The sequence below is a fragment of the Salmo trutta genome, chromosome 4, assembly GCF_901001165.1.
Source record: "Salmo trutta chromosome 4, fSalTru1.1, whole genome shotgun sequence".
Classification (NCBI taxonomy): domain Eukaryota; kingdom Metazoa; phylum Chordata; class Actinopteri; order Salmoniformes; family Salmonidae; genus Salmo; species Salmo trutta.
This window is the reverse complement of record NC_042960.1, coordinates 47,676,715-47,697,196: the sequence shown is the minus strand read 5'-3', so window position 1 is coordinate 47,697,196 and position 20,482 is coordinate 47,676,715. Positions and strand designations below refer to the sequence as shown.

General features: G+C 45.0%; 1 protein-coding gene across 1 annotated transcript in view; it reads left to right on the top strand.

The window, feature by feature from the left end:
* LOC115192482 (xenotropic and polytropic retrovirus receptor 1 homolog) overlaps window positions 1-20,482 on the top strand; it is a 103,126-nt gene that overhangs the window by 78,534 nt on the left and 4,110 nt on the right. Inside the window, exons 4-11 of the mRNA XM_029751045.1 lie at window positions 966-1,183; window positions 1,966-2,115; window positions 5,356-5,439; window positions 6,155-6,236; window positions 6,424-6,611; window positions 6,883-7,062; window positions 10,008-10,176; window positions 13,427-13,621. Coding sequence (XP_029606905.1) covers window positions 966-1,183; window positions 1,966-2,115; window positions 5,356-5,439; window positions 6,155-6,236; window positions 6,424-6,611; window positions 6,883-7,062; window positions 10,008-10,176; window positions 13,427-13,621 — 1,266 coding nt within the window. The remainder of the gene's footprint in view (window positions 1-965; window positions 1,184-1,965; window positions 2,116-5,355; window positions 5,440-6,154; window positions 6,237-6,423; window positions 6,612-6,882; window positions 7,063-10,007; window positions 10,177-13,426; window positions 13,622-20,482) is intronic.

Genomic DNA, 20,482 nt, shown 5'->3' with positions numbered 1-20,482 from the left:
ATCGACTCTAGAGACAATATTTTACCTGTGGCTTGTCCTGGCAAAACTCAGACATTAAAGCCTCTTTTAGTCTCTTCAACCTGCATACATATATGCCACCTTTGTTTGTACACACATCTAATCAGGCATCATTTCTTCCTACTTAGGTAAAGTATGTGAGTCTTGACTTTCTCACGCCTCATGTTATGTCATGACTTGATCCATGCAGAGCAGATAGGAGGCCCTCTGGACAGTGTAGACAGTGACATAATCTACTGTTATTCTGTGAGGGATTACTCTAATTTTAGCAATCAAAAGAACAGCTATTCAGGCATTCCTGTGAAATCCAGAGGCTGTGTGTGCAACTGAGCGGTAAAGTAACCATTGAACCCACTGCACCTAATGTAACACCCCTGTCCTCACTGACCGTGGGCAACATGAGACGGTGCTAGGCCACTTCCATCGCTTTGACCAGGTGGCCTAGTTGTGAATCAGGATTGAGGAGGTCTATTCCAACAGCATCTGTCTTCAGCCTTTGCCTATGAATAGGATGTGTGGTGGGCTGCAGAGTGCAGACCGAGGCTGAGGGGACAGTGGAGGATATGTGTCAGAGCTGGGCTCAAGGAGTCCAGTCCAGGAATGTGGTAGTGGGAACGGGACTGGGGTGCAGTGAGGCTGGGTGAGGCCAAGGCGAGGTGGGGAGAATGTGGGCCATGCTCCAGATCCACTCAGGTTCCTCCCTGCCCTGCTGTCTCGCTCTCTCAGGAGGGAAATTAACATTGTTCTGACCCTGGTAATGGGCTTGCTGAGGGCTGCATTTACATGTCTAAAGAACTTAATACTCTCCTTCCGCTTCCCCCGTAATAGAGAGGAGTGTTTACCTCTAGCTGGACTTCCTGCAGGGCTGTTGAGAGTTCTATCTTGGGCATACTGCAGCCATGACACTGTTGCTCACTCAGTTGTTTTCCATATTCATCCTCCTGCAGAGAAACTTGCTGAAGCACAGAGGCGTTTCGCCACCCTGCAGAATGAGCTGCAATCGTCTCTGGATGCGCAGCGTGAGAGCAATGCCCCAGGCCTCCGCAAACGCAAGACAGTGTTCCACCTGTCCCAGGAGGAACGCTGCAAACACCGTAACATCAAGGACCTGCAGCTGGCCTTCTCCGAGTTCTACCTCAGCCTCATCCTGCTGCAGAACTACCAAGTAAGTACCCTTAAACGTAAACCCTACACACTAACCCTAGATCAGGGGTAGACGACTAGATTCAGCCACGGGTTGATTTTTGCTGGAGCTTCGGGGGATTGTAAATAACTATAATACTTTGTACACTGCAAATTGACCACAACTAAGCCCAAAAAGAGATTGTATTTAAAAATAACAATAATTTCATTCCTTGATTACATTGAGACATAATCACATAATGTATGTCTATTTTTTTAATTAGTAGGAATACTTGGGAACAGATTTCCTAAATAAATAAATATATGAATTCCTGTTGATGGAAAGTATTTTTGACCAAAAACTAAAATTCTCCAAAAACTTTGGGGGGCTCCAAAAAAATGACTTGCGGGCCGTTTATGGCCCGCGGGCTGCCTGTTGCAAACACCTACCATAGATACTACCTCTGCCTCATCCTGCTACAGAACTACCAAGTTAGTACCCTTAACCCTAAACCTTGCACTCTACCCCTAGATACTAGCTCCGCCTCATCCTGCTGCATAACTACCAAGTGAGACCCAGTCAGCCTGTCTCCACACCCTCTCTTTCTGTTTGATGCTGCTATAAGCATAACATGTCTTTCTACAGCTCACTCTCTCTCTATCCATCTCTATCCATCTCTCTTTATTGGTGTCAATTTCATTCTCTGTTTCTCTCTTGATCTCAGCAGAATAACCTTTCAGTCATTGTCTCCTGTTGATGTTTCTCTGCAGCTCTTGCTCAATTCAATTCCCTAACCCTAACTCCAGGATTGGTCTTTCTCCCAGAATCTGAACTTCACAGGTTTCCGTAAAATCCTGAAGAAGCATGATAAGATCCTGGAGACCCCCCGCGGGGCTGACTGGCGTGTGGCCCATGTGGAGGTGGCCCCTTTCTACACCTGTAAGAAGATCACCCAGCTCATCTCTGAGACAGAGGTACGTATGGAACCGAAGCCCATGGCTGTGGAGGTCTAGGCATTGTTGAGGTTAACTATTTTCCAACTATGTTTACTCTGTCAGCTATTTTAGCTAGGTACAATCATGAAATTATGATTGGCCAAATTTCGCATTCTAGCGTTGTCTGATCCTGGTCTTTGACTCTCATTGAATATGTTGTGTTGCATTCTAACCATTTCATGACGGTTAGAATGCAACCAACCATGCTATTTTGTTATTTTTTTGCCGTTGTTTGTAACTTGTTTGTACATAATGTTGCTGCTTACCGTCTCTTATGACCGAAAAGAGCTTCTGGACATCAGAACTGCAATTACTCACCTCAGATTAGATGAAGAGTTGGTCTTCAATGAGTCGGACAGGAGGGATATTCTACAGACACCTGACCAGGCCCAGATCCTCGTCATTCGCTGGAGAAGGAAACTGAGATTTCGCGGAAAAAGGTCAGGGTGCCTTGTGAGGATCAGGAAACGAGTGGCTAATCTGCCTTTGCCTTCCGTCCTGCTAACTAACGTTCAATCGCTGGAAAATAAATGGGATGAACTGAAAGCACGTATATCCTACCAACGGGACATTAAAAACAGTAATATCTTATGTTTCACTGAGTCGTGGCTGAGCGACAACATTAAGAACATACAGTTGGCAGGTTATACACTCTATCGGCAGGATAGAACAGCAGCCACTGGTAAGACCCGGGGCAGGGGCCTATGCATATATACGTAAACAACAGCTGGTGCACGATATTTAAGGAAGTCTCAAGGTTTTGCTCACCTGAGGTAGAGAATCTCATGATAATCTGTAGACCACACAATCTACCTAGTGAGTTTTCATCTGTATTTTTCGTAGCTGTCTACATACCAACACAGACCGATGCTGGCACTAAAACCGCACTCAATGATCTGTATACCACCATAAGCAAACAGGAAAACGCTCATCCAGAGGCAGCGCTCCTAGTGGCCGGGGACTTTACTGCAGGGAAACTTAAATCAGTTTTACCTCATTTCTATCCGCATGTTAAATGTGCAACCAGAGGGAAAAAAATTCTAGACCACCTTTACTCCACACACAGAGACGCGTACAAAACTCTCCTCCGCACTCCTTTTGGTAAACCTGACCATAATTCTGTCCTCCTGATTCCTGCTTACAAGCAAAAATGTAAGCAGGAAGCACCAGTGACTCGGGCCAATAAAAAAGTGGTCAGATGAAGCAAATGCTAAACTACAGGACTGTTTTGCTAGCACAGACTGGAATATGTTCCGGGTTCTTCCGATGGCATTGAGGAGTACACCGCATCAGTCACTGGCTTTATCAGTAAGTGCATCGAGGACGTCGTCCCCACAGTGACTGTACGTACATACCCCAACCAGAAGCCATCGATTACAGGCAACATTCGTACTGAGAGCTGCCACTTTCAAGGAGTGGGACTCTAACCTGGAAGCTTATAAGAAATCCCACTATGCCCTCCAACGAAGCATCAAACAGGCAAAGCGCCAATACAGGACTAAGATCGAATCGTACTACACCGGATCCGACGCTCGTCGGATGTGGCAGGGCTTGCAAACTATTACAGACTACAAAGGGAAGCACAGCTGAGAGCTGCCCAGTGACACGAGCCTACCAGACGAGCTCAATAACTTCTATGCTCGCTTCGAGGCAAGTAACACTGAAACATGCGGGAGAGCATCAGCTGTTCTGGACGACTGTGTGATCACGCTCTCGGCAGCCGATGTGAGTAAGACCTTTAAACAGGTCAACATTCACAAGGCCGCAGGGCCAGACGGATTACCAGGACGTGTACTCCGAGCATGCACTGACCAACTGGCAAGTGTCTTCACTGACATTTTCAACCTCTCCCTGTCTGAGTCTGTAATGCCAACATGTTTTAAGCAGACCACCATAGTCCCTGTGCCCAAGAACACTAAGGTAACCTGCCTAAATGACTACCAACCCATAGCACTCACGTCTGTAGGCATGAAATGCTTTGAAAGGCTGGTCATGGCTTACATAAACACCATTATCCCAGTAACCTTAGGCCCACTCCAATTTGCATACTGCACCAACAGATCCACAGATGATGCAATCTCTATTGCACTCCACACTGCTCTTTCACACCTGGACAAAAGCAACACCTATGTGAGAATGCTATTCATTGACTACAGCTCAGCGTTCAACACCACAGTGCCCTCAAAGCTCATCACTAAGCTAAGGATCCTGGGACTAAACAGCTCCCTCTGCTACTGGATCCTAGACCTTCTGACGGGTCGCCCCCAGGTGGTAAGGGTAAGTAACAACACATCTGCCACGCTGATCCTCAACACGGGGGCCCCTCAGGGGTGCGTGCTCAGTCCCCTCCTGTACTCCCTGTTCACTCATGACTGCACAGCCAAGCACGACTCCAACACCATCATTAAGTTTGCTGATGACACAACAGTGGTAGGCCTGATCGCCAACAAAATGAGACAGCCTATAGGGAGGAGGTCAGACACCTGAACGTGTGGTGCAAGGACAACAAACTCTACCTCAACGTGATCAAGACAAAGGAGATGATTGTGGACTATAGGAAAAGGAGGACCGAGCACGCCCCCATTCTTATCGACGGGGCTGTAGTGGAGCAGGTTGAGAGCTTCAAGTTCCTTGGTGTACACATCACCAACAAACTAACATGGTCCAAGCACACCAAGACAGTCGTGAAGAGGGCATAACAAAACCTATTCCCCCTCAGGAGACTGACAAGATTTGGCATGTGTCCTCAGATCCTCAAAAGATTTTACAGCTGCACCATCGAGAGCATCCTGACGGGTTGCATCACAGCCTGGTATGGCAACTGCTCGGCCTCCGACCGCAAGGCACTACAGAGGGTAGTGCGTACGGCCCAGTTCATCACCGGGGCCAAGCTTCCTGCCATCCAGGACCTCTATACCAGGCGGTGTCAGAGGAAGGCCCTAAAAATGGTCAAAAGACTCCAGCCACCCTAGTCATAGACTGTTCTCTCTGCTACCACACGGCAAGCGGTACCGGAGTGCCAAGTCTAGGTCCAAGAGGCTTCTACCCCCAAGCCATAAGACTCCTGAACAGCTAATCAAATGGCTACCCAGACTATTTGCATTGCCCCCATCTTACATTTCACTGTAAGGTCTACTGCCCCTGTTGTATTCGGCGCGTGACAAATTCAATTTGAGTAATAGACCTCCCTTTGACATGTCTTTGTTGTGTGTTTGTCAGGCTCTGGTGACCACAGAGCTGGAGGGAGGGGACCGTCAGAAAGCCATGAAGAGGCTGAGAGTGCCTCCACTGGGGGCAGCACAGGTGAGAGTGACTGCACCATAGATTTATTAGAATGGGAAAGGGAAAGGGGGATACCTAGTCAGTATAGTGTGTATTTTAGTTAGTGGACCATTAACCAATCACTTTTAGATCTTTCCCGCCATAATTCCAGCTCGTGTCAGCATCTCATCAACATTAACGTTGTATGACAGTTCGACACACTTCCCACTCTTCATCTCTTTCGTGCTGTGTGTGTGTGTGTGTGTGAAACACACACTCTATTTATCCCCACAGTATTGATCCTGTAAGAGGCTCTCCAAACTAGGCCGGACAAATGACTTTTTCCACAGGGGATGAGAAAATGCATCCCCATCACATATCCCTCAGATTTATAGCTGTATTAATATCAATGTCATGCCCAGCCTGAATTGTGCTAGATCCAAATGGCTTGTCCAGATTCCCTGTGGGCACCTTTATATGACTTGTATTTTTAGCACACACCAAAGTACTTGATGATAAGACACTTTAATATACTCTTTCCATACCGTGCATTGAATTGACTGCAGCACAACCAGATAAAGGTTTCTGCTTCCCTGGATAAGTGTGTCTATCTGTCAAGCTAAATGAATTAGTAAATGCCTAGTGCGGTTCTCCAGCTGTGTGCCTGACATTACAGTGGAGCCTAGAAAACTTGCAGTCACGCAGGTGTAGTAACTGGCAATTGCTCATCTCTGTCATTCTCTGCTCCTTCCTGCAGCCTGCTCTAGCCTGGACTACCTTCCGCGTTGGCCTCTACTGTGGGGTCTTCATAGTCCTCGCTATCTCCTTCCTCCTCACTGGTATGTTCACACACAACCATGCTAATAAGGCCTTTTTACTGGGGGTTAGCTAACAGATAAAGAGGAAATGAGGCTTACATTTTAGACTTGGCATTAGGGGGAACTCAAGTTAGTTTTGCATACTGTATTGTAGCTTCAGATATTTGAAGGCGAATGACATGATCGAATTGCTATTATTCTTTTTCAGGTGCTGTACTCATCCGGTATGAGAACGTGTGGCCTCTGGTGCGTATCTACCGTGGTGGCTTCCTGCTGATTGAATTCCTCTTCCTGTTGGGCATTAACACCTACGGCTGGCGCCAGGCGGGGGTCAACCACGTGCTCATCTTCGAGTTGAACCCTCGCAGCAACCTCTCCCACCAGCACCTGTTTGAGGTAAGGGAGAACCAGGAGAGGCACAAGGACAATGAGAAAGAATCCAGTCAGACAGTAGTGAAAATAATGGAGAGAAGAAATCATCTTGTGTGACCACCAGAGCGAGAATGCGCTGAATAATGGAAATAGAAAATGGTCAATAATCAATACTAATCTGAAGACATACACTAGGGTTTTTTTCTGATCATATTTCCAAGGACAATGTGTATACTGCTTTATAAAGGTAATTTACTGAGAATTGGATAGTTTAATGCCTCTGTGTCTTCTGTAGATTGCTGGTTTCCTGGGGGTGCTGTGGTGTATGAGCATCCTGTCCTGTCTGTACTCTGAGTACACCATGCTGCCCATGCAGGTCAACCCTCTCATCCTCTACGGCTTCATGCTCCTCTTCCTCATCAACCCCTTCAAAACTGGCTACTACAAGTCCCGCTTCTGGCTGCTCAAACTTCTGGTGAGCTCCTTCTCCACTGGAACTACTGCATTATAATGATGATATTATATCAGTACAGTGGAACCTGACTCAACTGGTGTTTGTGTGTGTACAACACTGTATTTGATACCTATCTCACATTCTATATTGTGTTCCATGTATTAGGCTTATCTTTTCTTTGTCTGATGTTTACTGGCTTGGGTGATGGGGGGAAAGGAGGATTCTGTTTGTGTGCGAGAGAGAGGCCAGTGGGGTGAGGGATAATAAGATACAGGCGTGTCCCTGGGGATGTGGCGACTGTGACTGTGCAATCATTACAGGGATGGATCCATCAGTATGCTGCTCCTCCAATCTTCCCCATCTCCCAAGCATCCCCAGCCCTCTCCAGCTCTGATTGGGCCCCACTTGGGCCTGTGCACCATTCTAGAGATGCCCACACTGAACACAGGCACTAACCAAAATCAAGGAACAAATCAAGACAGATTGCCTGGTGTGTTAGTTTTATGCAATGAATACATTTAAAATAATTGTTATCCTCTGGATGTCTTTGTATGATTGGGATGTTGTGGAGATTAATAAGGACACAGATTGACAGGTAGAATTCCTTAATTAGCACACATACAGTGTATTCGGAAAGTATTGCGACCCCTTGATTTTTTCCACATTTTGTTACGTTACAGCCTTATTATAAAATGGATTAAATCGTTTTTTTGCCTCATCAATCTACACACAATACCCATAATGACAAAGCAAAAACAGGTTCATAGACATTTTTACAAATGTATGAAAAATAATACACTGAAATATTACATTTACATAAGTATTCAGACACTTTACTCAGTACTTTGTTTAAGCACCTTTGGCAGCGAATACAGCATCGAGTCTTCTTGGGTATGACGCTATAAGCTTGGCACACCTGTATTTGGGGAGTTTCTTCCATTCTTCTCTGCTGATCCTCTTAAGCTGTCAGGTTGGATGGGGAGCGTCGCTGCACAGCTATTTTTAGGTCTCTCCAATGATGTTCGATCGGGTTCAAGACCGAGCTCTGGCTGGGCCACTCAAGGACATTCAGAGACTTGTCCCAAAGCCACTCCTGCGTTGTCATGGCTGTGTGCTTAGGTTTGTTATCCTGTTGGAAGGTGAACCTTCACCCCAGGCTGAGGTCCTGGCACTCTGGAGCAGGTTTTCCTCAAGGATCTCTCTGTACTTTGCTGCGTTCATCTTTGCCTCGATCCTGACTAGTCTCTCAGTCTCTGCCTCTGAAAAACGTCCCCACAGCATGCTGCTGCCACCACCATGCTTCACCGTAGGGATGGTGCCAGGTTTCCTCCAGACATGACGCTTGGCATTCAAGCCAATGAGTTCAATCTTGGTTTCATCAGACCAGAGAATCATGTTTCTCATGGTCTGAGAGTCTTTTAGTTGCCTTTTGGCAAACTCCAAGCGTGCTATCATGTGCCTTTTTACTGAGAAGTAGCTTCCGTCTGGCCACTCTAAAGGCCTGATTGATGGAGTGCTGCAGCGATTGTTGTCCTTCTGGAAGGTTCTCCCATCTCCACAGATAAACTCTGGAGTTCTGTCAGAGTGACTATCGTGTTTTTGGTCTCCTCCCTGACCAAGGCCCTTCTCCCCTGATTGCTCAGTTTGGCCGGGCGGCCAGCTCTAGGAAGAGTCTTGGTGGTTCCAAACATCTTCCATTTAAGAATGATGGAGGCCACTGTGTTCTTGGGGACCTTCAATGCTGCAGACTGTGGGACCTTATATAGACAGTTGCCTTTTACAAATCATGTCCAATCAATTGAATTTACCACAGGTGGACTCCAATCAAGTTGTAGAAACATCTCAAGGATGATAAATGGAAACAGGATGCGCCTGAGCTCAATTTCGATTCTCTTAGCAAAGGGTCTGAATACTTATATAAATAAGGTATTTAATACGTTTGCAAAAAATTCAAAAAACATGTTATCGCTTTGTCATTATGGGGTATTGTATGTAGATTGATGAGGATTTTTTTGTATTTAATCCATTTTAGAATAACGTAACAAAATGTGGAAAAAGGGAAGTGGTCTTAATACTTTCCGAATGGTTTGGTACATAACAGGTTGAATCAATACTGCAGCTGAGACAATCTGGGGACTGGGTGAGGCTGCATAGTGAGGCTGCAGAGCATACAGAGAGATGGGCTGGTGAAATGTCAGGCTAGACCTGGAGGCAAGAGGGTGAGAGGATCATTCCCATTCACCCACAGTCTCATTCACAGACCCCAGATAACATAATCCAGTCCCAACAAAAACCATACCTAAAACACTAGTTAACCCAGTCTTATTAGACTATATTAAATCAAACCGCTACAGAGGCACTGCTCTTCAGCTGACCCGGTGCTGATCCCAGACTGTCATGTTTAGGGCACGTGTGGTGTGTCAGGTTGGATACTGTGTGTGTCAGCGATACTATTGCTGGTGTGGCAACAGCCCTGTTGAATGAGATTGACACACTCCAGCTAGAGCCTCGTTAGGCTTTTCCATATGTATCCACCAGTTCATTTACTGTAGGGAGACGCAAGGACTGCTGGTTGCTTCAGGGCTCATGCCCTCAACACGTTCCAGCTCATTTTGCTCTGCCTTCTCCCCTTCCACTGCTCTAATACCCTGTACATGACAGCCTCATTAGCTGCATGACAATGAGCTTCCTCCATGTTCAAGTCTTGTGTACACGGTTGGAGCCGAGGTCTCTGCGTTTGTCCCTTCTCTTTTGTTAATGTCTGTTTTGCCTTCATGTGAGACAAGCATGGGAGTTCTAGTAGTATTAGTATGCAGAGGTATACTTTAGACAGAAGAGCTGTCAATGTTTTCCTAACCTCAGACTATTTCAATAAGCATTGCACCCCCCCTCCCCCCTTTCAGTGTTAGCATTTGTATTTAATCCTGTGTCTTGTATGGGACTAATAAATCTGTCTGTCTCCCCAGTTCCGCGTGTTCACGGCGCCGTTCCACCGCGTGGAGTTTGCAGACTTCTGGCTGGCCGACCAGCTCAACTCTCTGGTGATTGTACTGATGGACCTGGAGTATCTCATCTGCTTCTACAGCTTCGAGCTCAAATGGAGCGACCGCAAAGGCCTCCTGCCCATGTTCAACGGTGAGTTGGAGCACTGGCTCCCTTTAGGTAGGTACAAGTTAAGGTCTAAGTACAGGACTGGGGTGAGATAATAGCTGAATGTATGTTACCTATATATTATACTGGTTCATCAGCTCTGTTTCAACTCATTTATAACAGTGTTTTGTTTGGGAGATATGTTCTGAGTCCAAATGGTTTAGCTCGATCTGACTCCGGTCAATAGACACCGTTGTCCATGTTCAGTGGGGTCTGTCTGTTCTGTCTGTCTGTGAAATGAGTCATTAATGGTTCTCCTCAGTAGTCTGCAGCCTGACAAATCAGCAGGCAGGTAATTGATTGGAAACGTTTGGGTCCAGCTAGCCTCTGCCGAGTCCCCAACAACTGGACGTTCCGGTTTTCAGGCGACACTCCATCTTAACTCCTCCTCCACATTTACTGGATTGGTTGAACAGTGCAGAAGAGAACCTCCCCCGACAGTTTTTCCCCTCTCGTCAAGACCAGTGTCTAGGGCAGCGGTTCCCAAACTGGTGATGCATGTATGAAAATGGGGTCACGGGAGAATTTCCAAAATTCTGAAAAAATACAAAGCATTTACGGGTCATTACGGAGAGGATTTGGTTCCTGACAGAAAGGGAATACCCTGCCGTCTCCCTCAGAGCATTAAAACTCATGGTACCCTTCGCCAGCTCATATCTGTGTGAAGCTGGATTCAGCAGTGCTCTCGTCTACATTAAAACCAGATATTGATCCAGGTTGGATGTGACAGCAGAGAGGTGTGCACTGTTGACCACGCCCCCTGACTTTGAGAAGCTCCGACGCGACATGCATCAAGCACACCCATCTCATTAGTGGTGGTGAGACGAGACATTATGTCAGACTTATTTGTAATTGACTGTCTTAGCCCCAAATTAAAAGTATGTGATCGTGAGTTGAGAAGACAATCAAAAATACTGTTCGAATGTTTTGCAATTGACTGCCATAACCCCAATTAAAAAAAGTTAACATTGTCTGTTAATTACATCATTTTTTGGTTGGGGTCATGAGAATTTTCAGATATCAAAATGAGGTCATGGACGAAAAAAGGTTGGGAACCTCTGATGTAGGGGATTTAGTTTCAGGTGTTTCTTTTATAGCTGCTACATTAGGGTCCAGCAATGTGACTTTCATGCTTATTAGCTGTCCACTCAGAGAGGGCTGCTACTGCTCTGTGTTTGGGAGGGATGAAGAGAGAATGACAATGAGTCTGGGACTACAGACATATATATATATATATATATATATATATATATATATATATATATATGAGTCTGGGACTACAGACATATATATATATATATATATATATATATATATATATATATATATATACTGCTCAAAAAAATAAAGGGAACACTTAAACAACACAATGTAACTCCAAGTCAATCACACTTCTGTGAAATCAAACTGTCCACTTAGGAAGCAACACTGATTGACAATACATTTCACATGCTGTTGTGCAAATGGAATAGACAACAGGTGGAAATTATAGGCAATTAGCAAGACACCCCCAATAAAGGAGTGGTTCTGCAGGTGGGGACCACAGACCACTTCTCAGTTCCTATGCTTCCTGGCTGATGTTTTGGTCACTTTTGAATGCTGGCGGTGCTTTCACTCTAGTGGTAGCATGAGACGAAGTCTACAACCCACACAAGTGGCTCAGGTAGTGCAGCTCATCCAGGATGGCACATCAATGCGAGCTGTGGCAAGAAGGTTTGCTGTGTCTGTCAGCGTAGTGTCCAGAGCATGGAGGCGCTACCAGGAGACAGGCCAGTACATCAGGAGACGTGGAGGAGGCCGTAGGAGGGCAACAACCCAGCAGCAGGACCGCTACCTCCGCCTTTGTGCAAGGAGGAGCAGGAGGAGCACTGCCAGAGCCCTGACACATGCAAATGCTCAAACGGTCAGAAACAGACTCCATGAGGGTGGTATGAGGGCCCGACGTCCACAGGTGGGGGTTGTGCTTACAGCCCAACACCGTGCAGGACGTTTGGCATTTGCCAGAGAACACCAAGATTGGCAAATTCGCCACTGGTGCCCTGTGCTCTTCACAGATGAAAGCAGGTTCACACTGAGCACGTGACAGACGTGACAGAGTCTGGAGACGCCGTGGAGAACGTTCTGCTGCCTGCAACATCCTCCAGCATGACCGGTTTGGCGGTGGGTCAGTCATGGTGTGGGGTGGCATTTCTTTGGGGGGCCGCACAGCCCTCCATGTGCTAGCCAGAGGTAGCCTGACTGCCATTAGGTACCGAGATGAGATCCTCAGACCCCTTGTGAGACCATATGCTGGTGCGGTTGGCCCTGGGTTCCTCCTAATGCAAGACAATGCTAGACCTCATGTGGCTGGAGTGTGTCAGCAGTTCCTGCAAGAGGAAGGCATTGATGCTATGGACTGGCCCGCCCGTTCCCCAGACCTGAATCCAATTGAGCACATCTGGGACATCATGTCTCGCTCCATCCACCAACACCACGTTGCACCACAGACTGTCCAGGAGTTGGCAGATGCTTTAGTCCAGGTCTGGGAGGAGATCCCTCAGGAGACCATCCGCCACCTCATCAGGAGCATGCCCAGGCGTTGTAGGGAGGTCATACAGGCACGTGGAGGCCACACACACTACTGAGCCTCATTTTGACTTGTTTTAAGGACATTACATCAAAGTTGGATCAGCCTGTAGTGTGGTTTTCCATTTTAATTTTGAGTGTGACTCCAAATCCAGACCTCCATGGGTTGATAACTCGGATTTCCATTGATTATTTTTGTGTGATTTTGTTGTCAGCACATTCAACTATGTAAAGAAAAAAGTATTTAATAAGATTACTTCATTCATTCAGATCTAGGATGTGTTATTTTAGTGTTCCCTTTATTTTTTTGAGCAGTGTATATATATATTTGTTTTTAAGTAGTCATTTAGCAGACACTCTTATCCAGAGCAACTCACAGTAGTGAGTGCATACATTTTTGTTCATACTTTTTTGTACTCGTCCCACATGGGAATAGAACCCACAAGCCTGGTGTTGTAAGTGCCATGCTCTACCAACAGAGCCACACGGGAGAAACCTGTGTGAGTCCAACAAATCCATTAATGTCCATCCTGGCATCCTCCCATTCCAACAGAACAGTACAACAGTTCTAGCTGTAAGAATGGTTGATACCAGAACCATATACACAATGTAAATATTGATATGTTTGAATGTTTATGTTCTTGTTAATTTTCTCCCCTGTTCCGACCAGGTAATTACACGTGCCATAGTTACTCCTACGGTCTCCGTGCCATCATCCAGTGTCTGCCCGCTTGGTTCCGTTTCGTACAGTGCCTCCGTCGGTACCGAGACACCAAGCGAGCTTTCCCTCACCTGGTCAACGCTGGCAAATACTCCACCACCTTCTTTGTGGTCACCTTCGCCGCACTCTACAGCACCCACAAAGGTAAGGAGACAACCAACTCTCTGAGCCAGTTGGACAGTCAGAGGAGGATCATTGGAAGTGGAGTTTTAGCAGATGTGTTATTGCGCTGTGGACTACAGACAGGGGTTTTGCTGTGATGGGAGGGGAATGTCAGGCTGAATGCTGAGGCTCAGACCATCACAAGCTGTATGAAGAAACAGAAATGTATTTTCTGTTAGTCGATGCCTCATTATAATACAAATGGGAAAGTACAAAGTTCAACATTTCAGTCGAGAGAGAGGGAGGATAACATTTAGTATCAAGGAAGTTAAAGCTTGTCATTAGAATTCAAGGCACTATTCTCCAGCTCCACAATTAGCCGCTGATTATTCTGATTCAGAAACGTTGTCACAAAAGAGGAAATGTACAAAGACAACCCTTCAACATTCAGCCTTTCTGCTATCTCATCTTGGCTGCATAGATCTTTGTCCAAGTCGATAATCTCAAAGCAGTTTACTAAGTGGTTTTTTTCATTATTTATATATATGTTCATCAACGGTCAATATATTAATTTGTGCAAATGCCAGCTTTTAAACCTCAGCTCAACCTTTGAAAATGGTAAATGTTACGTCACAGCATGATTTTTGCTTCATTTTTCAATATAAATTTAAATCAATATTTGTGTTTCTTCTGTAACCTGACTCTTGGTTTGGCTGTGGGTTTGGCGGCAGAGAGGAGGCAGAGAGGAGGCAGAGAGGACGCAGAGAGGAGGCAGAGAGGAGGCAGAGAGGAGGTTTTAGGTTGTTAGGAAATGAGACCATTAAGGGCTTTTCCTCCTCTAGTCACTCCGTCCGTTCCTCTAGTCTTCAGCCCTGTGGACCCTGGACTAATGGGCACTCTTCATTTCATATGCTGTGTGAAGACCTCTTTCTGAATGAAGAGGTAGAGTCCGGGTCGTTAAATGAGAAGGGATGGAGGGAATATCCAGACTACAATGCCCAGTTAACCTGCTGTCTTTCAACTGCGTTGGCATGGCTACTAAATCTAGAATTTACAGAAAGTGAATGCACAGGGAGGCCATAGATATTTTAACCTCTCTAGGGTAGGTGGCACCAAATCGTCCCACCTACGTAACAGCCAGTGGAATCCTGTGGCGCGATATTCAAATACCTTAGAAATGCTATTACTTCAATTTCTCAAACATATGACTATTTTACAGCATTTTAAAGACAAGACTCTCGTTAATCTAACCACACTGTCCGATTTCAAAAATGCTTTACAACGAAAGCAAAACATTAGATTATGTCAGCAGAGTACCCAGCCAGAAATAATCAGACACCCATTTTTCAAGCTAGCATATAATGTCACAAAAACCCAGAAGACAGCTAAATGCAGCACTAACCTTTGATGATCTTCATCAGATGACAACCCTAGGACATTATGTTATACAATACATGCATGTTTTGTTCAATCAAGTTCATATTTATATCAAAAAACAGCTTTTTACATTAGCATGTGACGTTCAGAACTAGCATACCCCCCGCAAACTTCCGGCGAATTTACTAACAATTTACTAAATTACTCACGATAAACGTTCACAAAAAGCATAACAATTATTTTAAGAATTATAGATACAGAACTCCTCTATGCACTCGATATGTCCGATTTTAAAATAGCTTTTCGGTGAAAGCACATTTTGCAATATTCTAAGTAGATAGCCCGGCATCACAGGGCTAGTTATTTAGACACCCAGCAAGTTTAGCCTTCACCAAACTCCGATTTACTATTAGAAAAGTTTGATTACCTTTGGTGTTCTTCGTCAGAATGCACTCCCAGGACTTCTACTTCAATAACAAATGTTGGTTTGGTCCCAAATAATCCATAGTTATGTTCCAACAGCGGCGTTTTGTTCGTGCGTTCAAGACACTATCCGAATGGTAAATAAGGGTCATGCGCACGGCGTATTTCGTGACAAAAGATTTCTAAATATTTCATTACCGTACTTCGAAGCATGTCAACCGCTGTTTAAAATGATTTTTTATGCCATTTTTCTCGTAAAAAAGCGATAATATTCCGACCGGGAATCTGCAATTAGGTAAACAGACGAAAGAAAATAAAGCATGGGGTCGACTCGGGCACACGCCTAAGCCCTTTGCCCTCTGATCGGCCACTTGTCAAAGGCGATAATGTGCTTCAGCCAGAGGCTGCCTCAATATCGTTCAGCTTTTTCCCGGGCTCTGAGAGCCTATGGGAGCCGTAGGAAGTGTCACGTTACAGCTAAGATCCTCAGTCTTCAATAAACAGAGGCAAGAACAACAACACCTTGTCAGACAGGCCACTTCCTGCATGAAATCTTCTCAGGTTTTTGCCTGCCATATGAGTTCTGTTATACTCACAGACACCATTCAAACAGTTTTAGAAACTTTAGGGTATTTTCTATCCAAAGCCAATAATTATATGCATATTCTAGTTACTGGGCAGGAGTAGTAACCAGATTAAATCGGGTACGTTTTTTATCCGGCCGTGTAAATACTGCCCCCTAGCCCTAACAGGTTTTAAGCATGTTCTCCATGGTCATTTGAATCTAAAGAGATAAAGAAAATTTTAAAAAACGATGTAAAAACTTATTAAATTGTTCAGTCCAGTGCTTTTTACTGTTGCTAGACTGGTAGTGTCGCAGTCTACAATATACTGTACATTTTACATTTTTTTACATTTTAGTCATTTAGCAGACGCTCTTATCCAGAGCAACTTACAGTAGTGAATGCATACATTTCATACATTTTCCATACATTTCATACCTTTTTTTCCCCCCGTACTGGTCCCCCGTGGGAATCGAACCCACAACCCTGGCGTTGCAAACACCATGCTCTACCAACTGAGCCACACGGGACCACTGTATGCTGTTATGTCTGCTGTATAGGCCTACCGCCTGAAGTCTAGCCAGATGTGGAGGTGTGGTGCATCTTGGCCCCTGAGTTTGACAGTTCTGCTGTGACATACAGTAAATGGGATACATAGAGTTAGGCCTGGACCGGAGCACCCAAATTACACAGCATCTGTTTCACCAGCAGAACAGAACGCATAATGATCATCGGCCAGTATTGAATCATGTTCATGCCGTGCACAGCGGTAGTAAATCAGCATAGGAAATGCTGGCAGGGCTACCAGGATGTGTATAGATATGTCACTTCCATTGTACATCCACAAAGTAGTTTTCTGTTGTTGTTTATGACCTCATTGAAACCAGTATTATACCACTACCACAGATAATTGTTCTCTACTCACGTTGCAATAAATGTATAAGGTGAATCGATGCAGAGGGTAAAATGTACCCTCCTGCTATTTAGGTATTATGATATAGTAAAGGAGTTGGATTCATGTAAATTAATACAGGTTAAAGACTGAATTAGTGCAGAGAAGTATTTGGCAATCCTGTGAACAGATCAGTAAAGTAATAATAATCTATAAATACATCAAAGAACAATGGTGTTTATGCTGTCCCACTTGATGTTCCAGGGTATGTAGAAATGGGGGATTTCCTGATTTAGACTTTAGAATTTATAGTCCCCAGCACTACAGGATATTAAGCCTGACAGTAAGGCCAAAGACTTTATTCAGGATCAATATGGGATCTGCTCTTGTACAGTAGTAGCTTCACTAAATGCTGTTTTAGATGCAGGAGAGCTGAGCAGTCATGCAAATGTAAGCCCTTAGGAATGCTTTCATGAACTGCCCAGGCTGTGGGGAGAGTAATACTGCAAGGTTAGCTGGGACGAGTAGCATCATTCTGGTGGAAGGACACTCACTGACTGATAGAGTGTGGGAGGGACAATGGATCGGGTAGATTACATGGTCTAGGTGAGACTGAGACAGACAAAGAGGAATAATAGACCTTTTGAGGAAGTGAGAGTCGAGCAATAATGAAGATACAAGAAAAAGTAGAACTAGTGTGAAGGATCAGCGAAAAATCTGATATGAGAGGAGATTGAGAGAGGACGAAGGAGAGCAGAGAGGGAGGGGTGGAGAGAGGGGTGGAGGCAGGGGGAAGAGGATAGACTAGCTGGAGGAGAGTGAGCTGTAATAACTTGCCTGCGGCGAAACAAATCTCTGGCGGATGCTGCTGGAATGGAGATGAGACCCAGGGCCAGGCTGGCTGACGGAATAGGATTTTATCACTCACATAGACACACACATTGTCTATGTACACACAGCGGTAGCTGCCTGAACCACTGCATATGAAAGACTTCGATTTAAGTCAAATTGTTCTCACACTCCCCCTGTCGGGGTCATGATACCCACTGAACTCTGCCTCAACCCTGTTACAACCACACTGTCTCTGGGACATACTGCCTATTATGATCAGCGTCATATTAAGTTGTAGGTTGAGTTCAGATCTAACTACCAGTATCTGCAATAGAAATTCATATCAATGTAAATGATACTCCAACCACACAGGTAGTAATATCAGTCTACACAGACTCACTACCAATCTGCCATGTGAAATCAACATGTCACCTTCCCTGACTCAATAACCTTTATTTGTCTTGCTAGGAGTCCGTGTCTGATAGGCTCTGTGAGGAGAGGGGGGTGGAGATAGTGATGAGGCAGGCAGGTAATAGATTCTTTATCACCTGAACAGCAGTACCAGGCAGGCGGCACCGTGGCAGATAACAACCCAAAGACAGATGATTGCTGTTCCCGTGTGCTTATTAACACCTTCAGTGGGAGGTCTGCCCTGGCCCTCTGGCCTTATGAAGTGTGCCTGTCACTGCCACATCCCAGTCTCAAATGGCTTTTAACTGCTTAGGTGGTGGCTAGACACAAGTTACTAGTTACTAGTTACCCTCTATTGAGCTCCAGATGAACGACTAGCCACCCACACTAGAGCCTCTGAGGACGTCAGATGGACATCAGTTCTACCGAGCCCTGGAGACCAACCAGAAGGCTTAGTGATGGAGGAGCGGTATCTTATATGCTCATTATTATAGCGTTTTGATTTCACATCTATTTGTAATTGTTTGTTGATGCAGTAGTTTGATGTTGTAAAGATGCTCCAGTTTTCCTTCATATTTCTGGATTGATGTGTTAACTATATTCGACGGCCTTGAACTTGTATTTGCGTAAGTCTTCCATTTACACGTTTTTTGACACAGGTTTGTTCTACAAACTTCAATGAGTGTTTGCAATCCCAATTGCTGATTGTGTACACATCAGAAGTACTTTTTGAAAGGGGTGTCGTGGAAATTCTTACACAGGGACACTCAAAGTCAATCTTAATATGAATTATTGTTTATTGTCAGCTCACTGGAGAGGTTCCAACCAACTCAATGCACTATAGTACACATGTCAATCAGGAGCTCTCCCTGGGCAGACTCAGCAGTTGTCTTATACACAGACAAGTTATATTTGCATGATTTAACATAATTAATGAATCATTACCGTTTTGTTTCATTCATGTGACTGACCAATACTGTCTCATAACGTGACAGACCAACACCTCACGAGGCTTCTTCTCTCTAAGTTGAGACCTTGAAACTGAGATATCTTTCTTTCGTTCTCAAAATAAGGTCTGGGCGTACTGCCAAATTGTAGCTACTGATTGTGAGGATTTGTTCAGTCAGCCACTTGCATGAACACAGTTTATATATATATGGTTTATAGAACAGCACATGAATAGAACACAGAAATGAGTTATAATAAAAGCACAAACACGACATGGACGTTTTTAGGATGAATCTCAGCAGGGAATGTTGGGGTAATGTGGGGACACGCTACTGGGTGAGGTAGTCTGATTCAGAGCCCACTGTCTGGGTGAGAGCAGGGCTGGAGGGACCAGTGTAATTCTCTGTGAAAAATGTCCCCTGTTCATTTCCTGGCGCCCTGGTGGCAGTAAGTGGGAGGCATTGACCATGACGGATGACACTGTCCCTGTCTGTGTGGTCAGGTCAGACTGTGAATCTAACCAGTTTGTCAGTGAGCGCACACACACACACACACACACACACACACACACACACACACACACACACACACACACACACACACACACACACACACACACACACACACACACTGTCACTTTATGACCAAGGTCCAAAGTCTCAGCTCTTGTGAATCTTGATTACTTGTCACTTTCCTTAGTTAATGGGAACAGTAACCTACACCAGCCTATTCGAAGATGCACAGTAGACTTACCCAGTGGATTTACCATAGTCATTTTCAGTTCAGTCAGTCAGAAATGTACACCTGGGTAAAGCTGGCTGGTGTGAATAGTTGTGATAAGAGGGGTTACGTAACATAGCGTGGTGATGTGTCTCCCCAGACCTAGGTGTCCTGTTGCTGGTGTCGGTGTGTGAGTCTTGTCACACAGTGTTAGGCCGTACTCTCGTTTATGTCACAGCGGGAGAGAGCTCTCTGTGAACGCTGGGTTCAGCCCAGAGCCTGGGCAGATCAGACTAGAATACCTCAGTCATCAATAATCCCCCAGGCATTTCAGGCTGTCAGTGGAGCAGCATGGGAGTGTGGCCTAGTCAAAACACATAGCTATGACACAGGGAAATGAACATGACACTGCAGCACAGTTGGTCACCGTTACCTTTGTTACTGGCATGAGCTCAATGTTCAAAAAGAAATTAGAACTTAATAAATCATTAAATAAATATAAACACACTTGTATATTTAATAAGTATTTAATGTATATATATATTTTTTTACAAATATTTTTATTTGTAGTGAATTGCCAGACTGAAGGACACAACAACATATATTTTCAAGAGCCTCTGAATAGTTTCCTAAGGATTAGCATGGTATTTTCCATCCATGGTAATCCGTCTCAGGAAATGTACTATTTATGGTACAAGTTCTCCCTCTAGTGGGGATAGTGAAGACCAGAGACACATT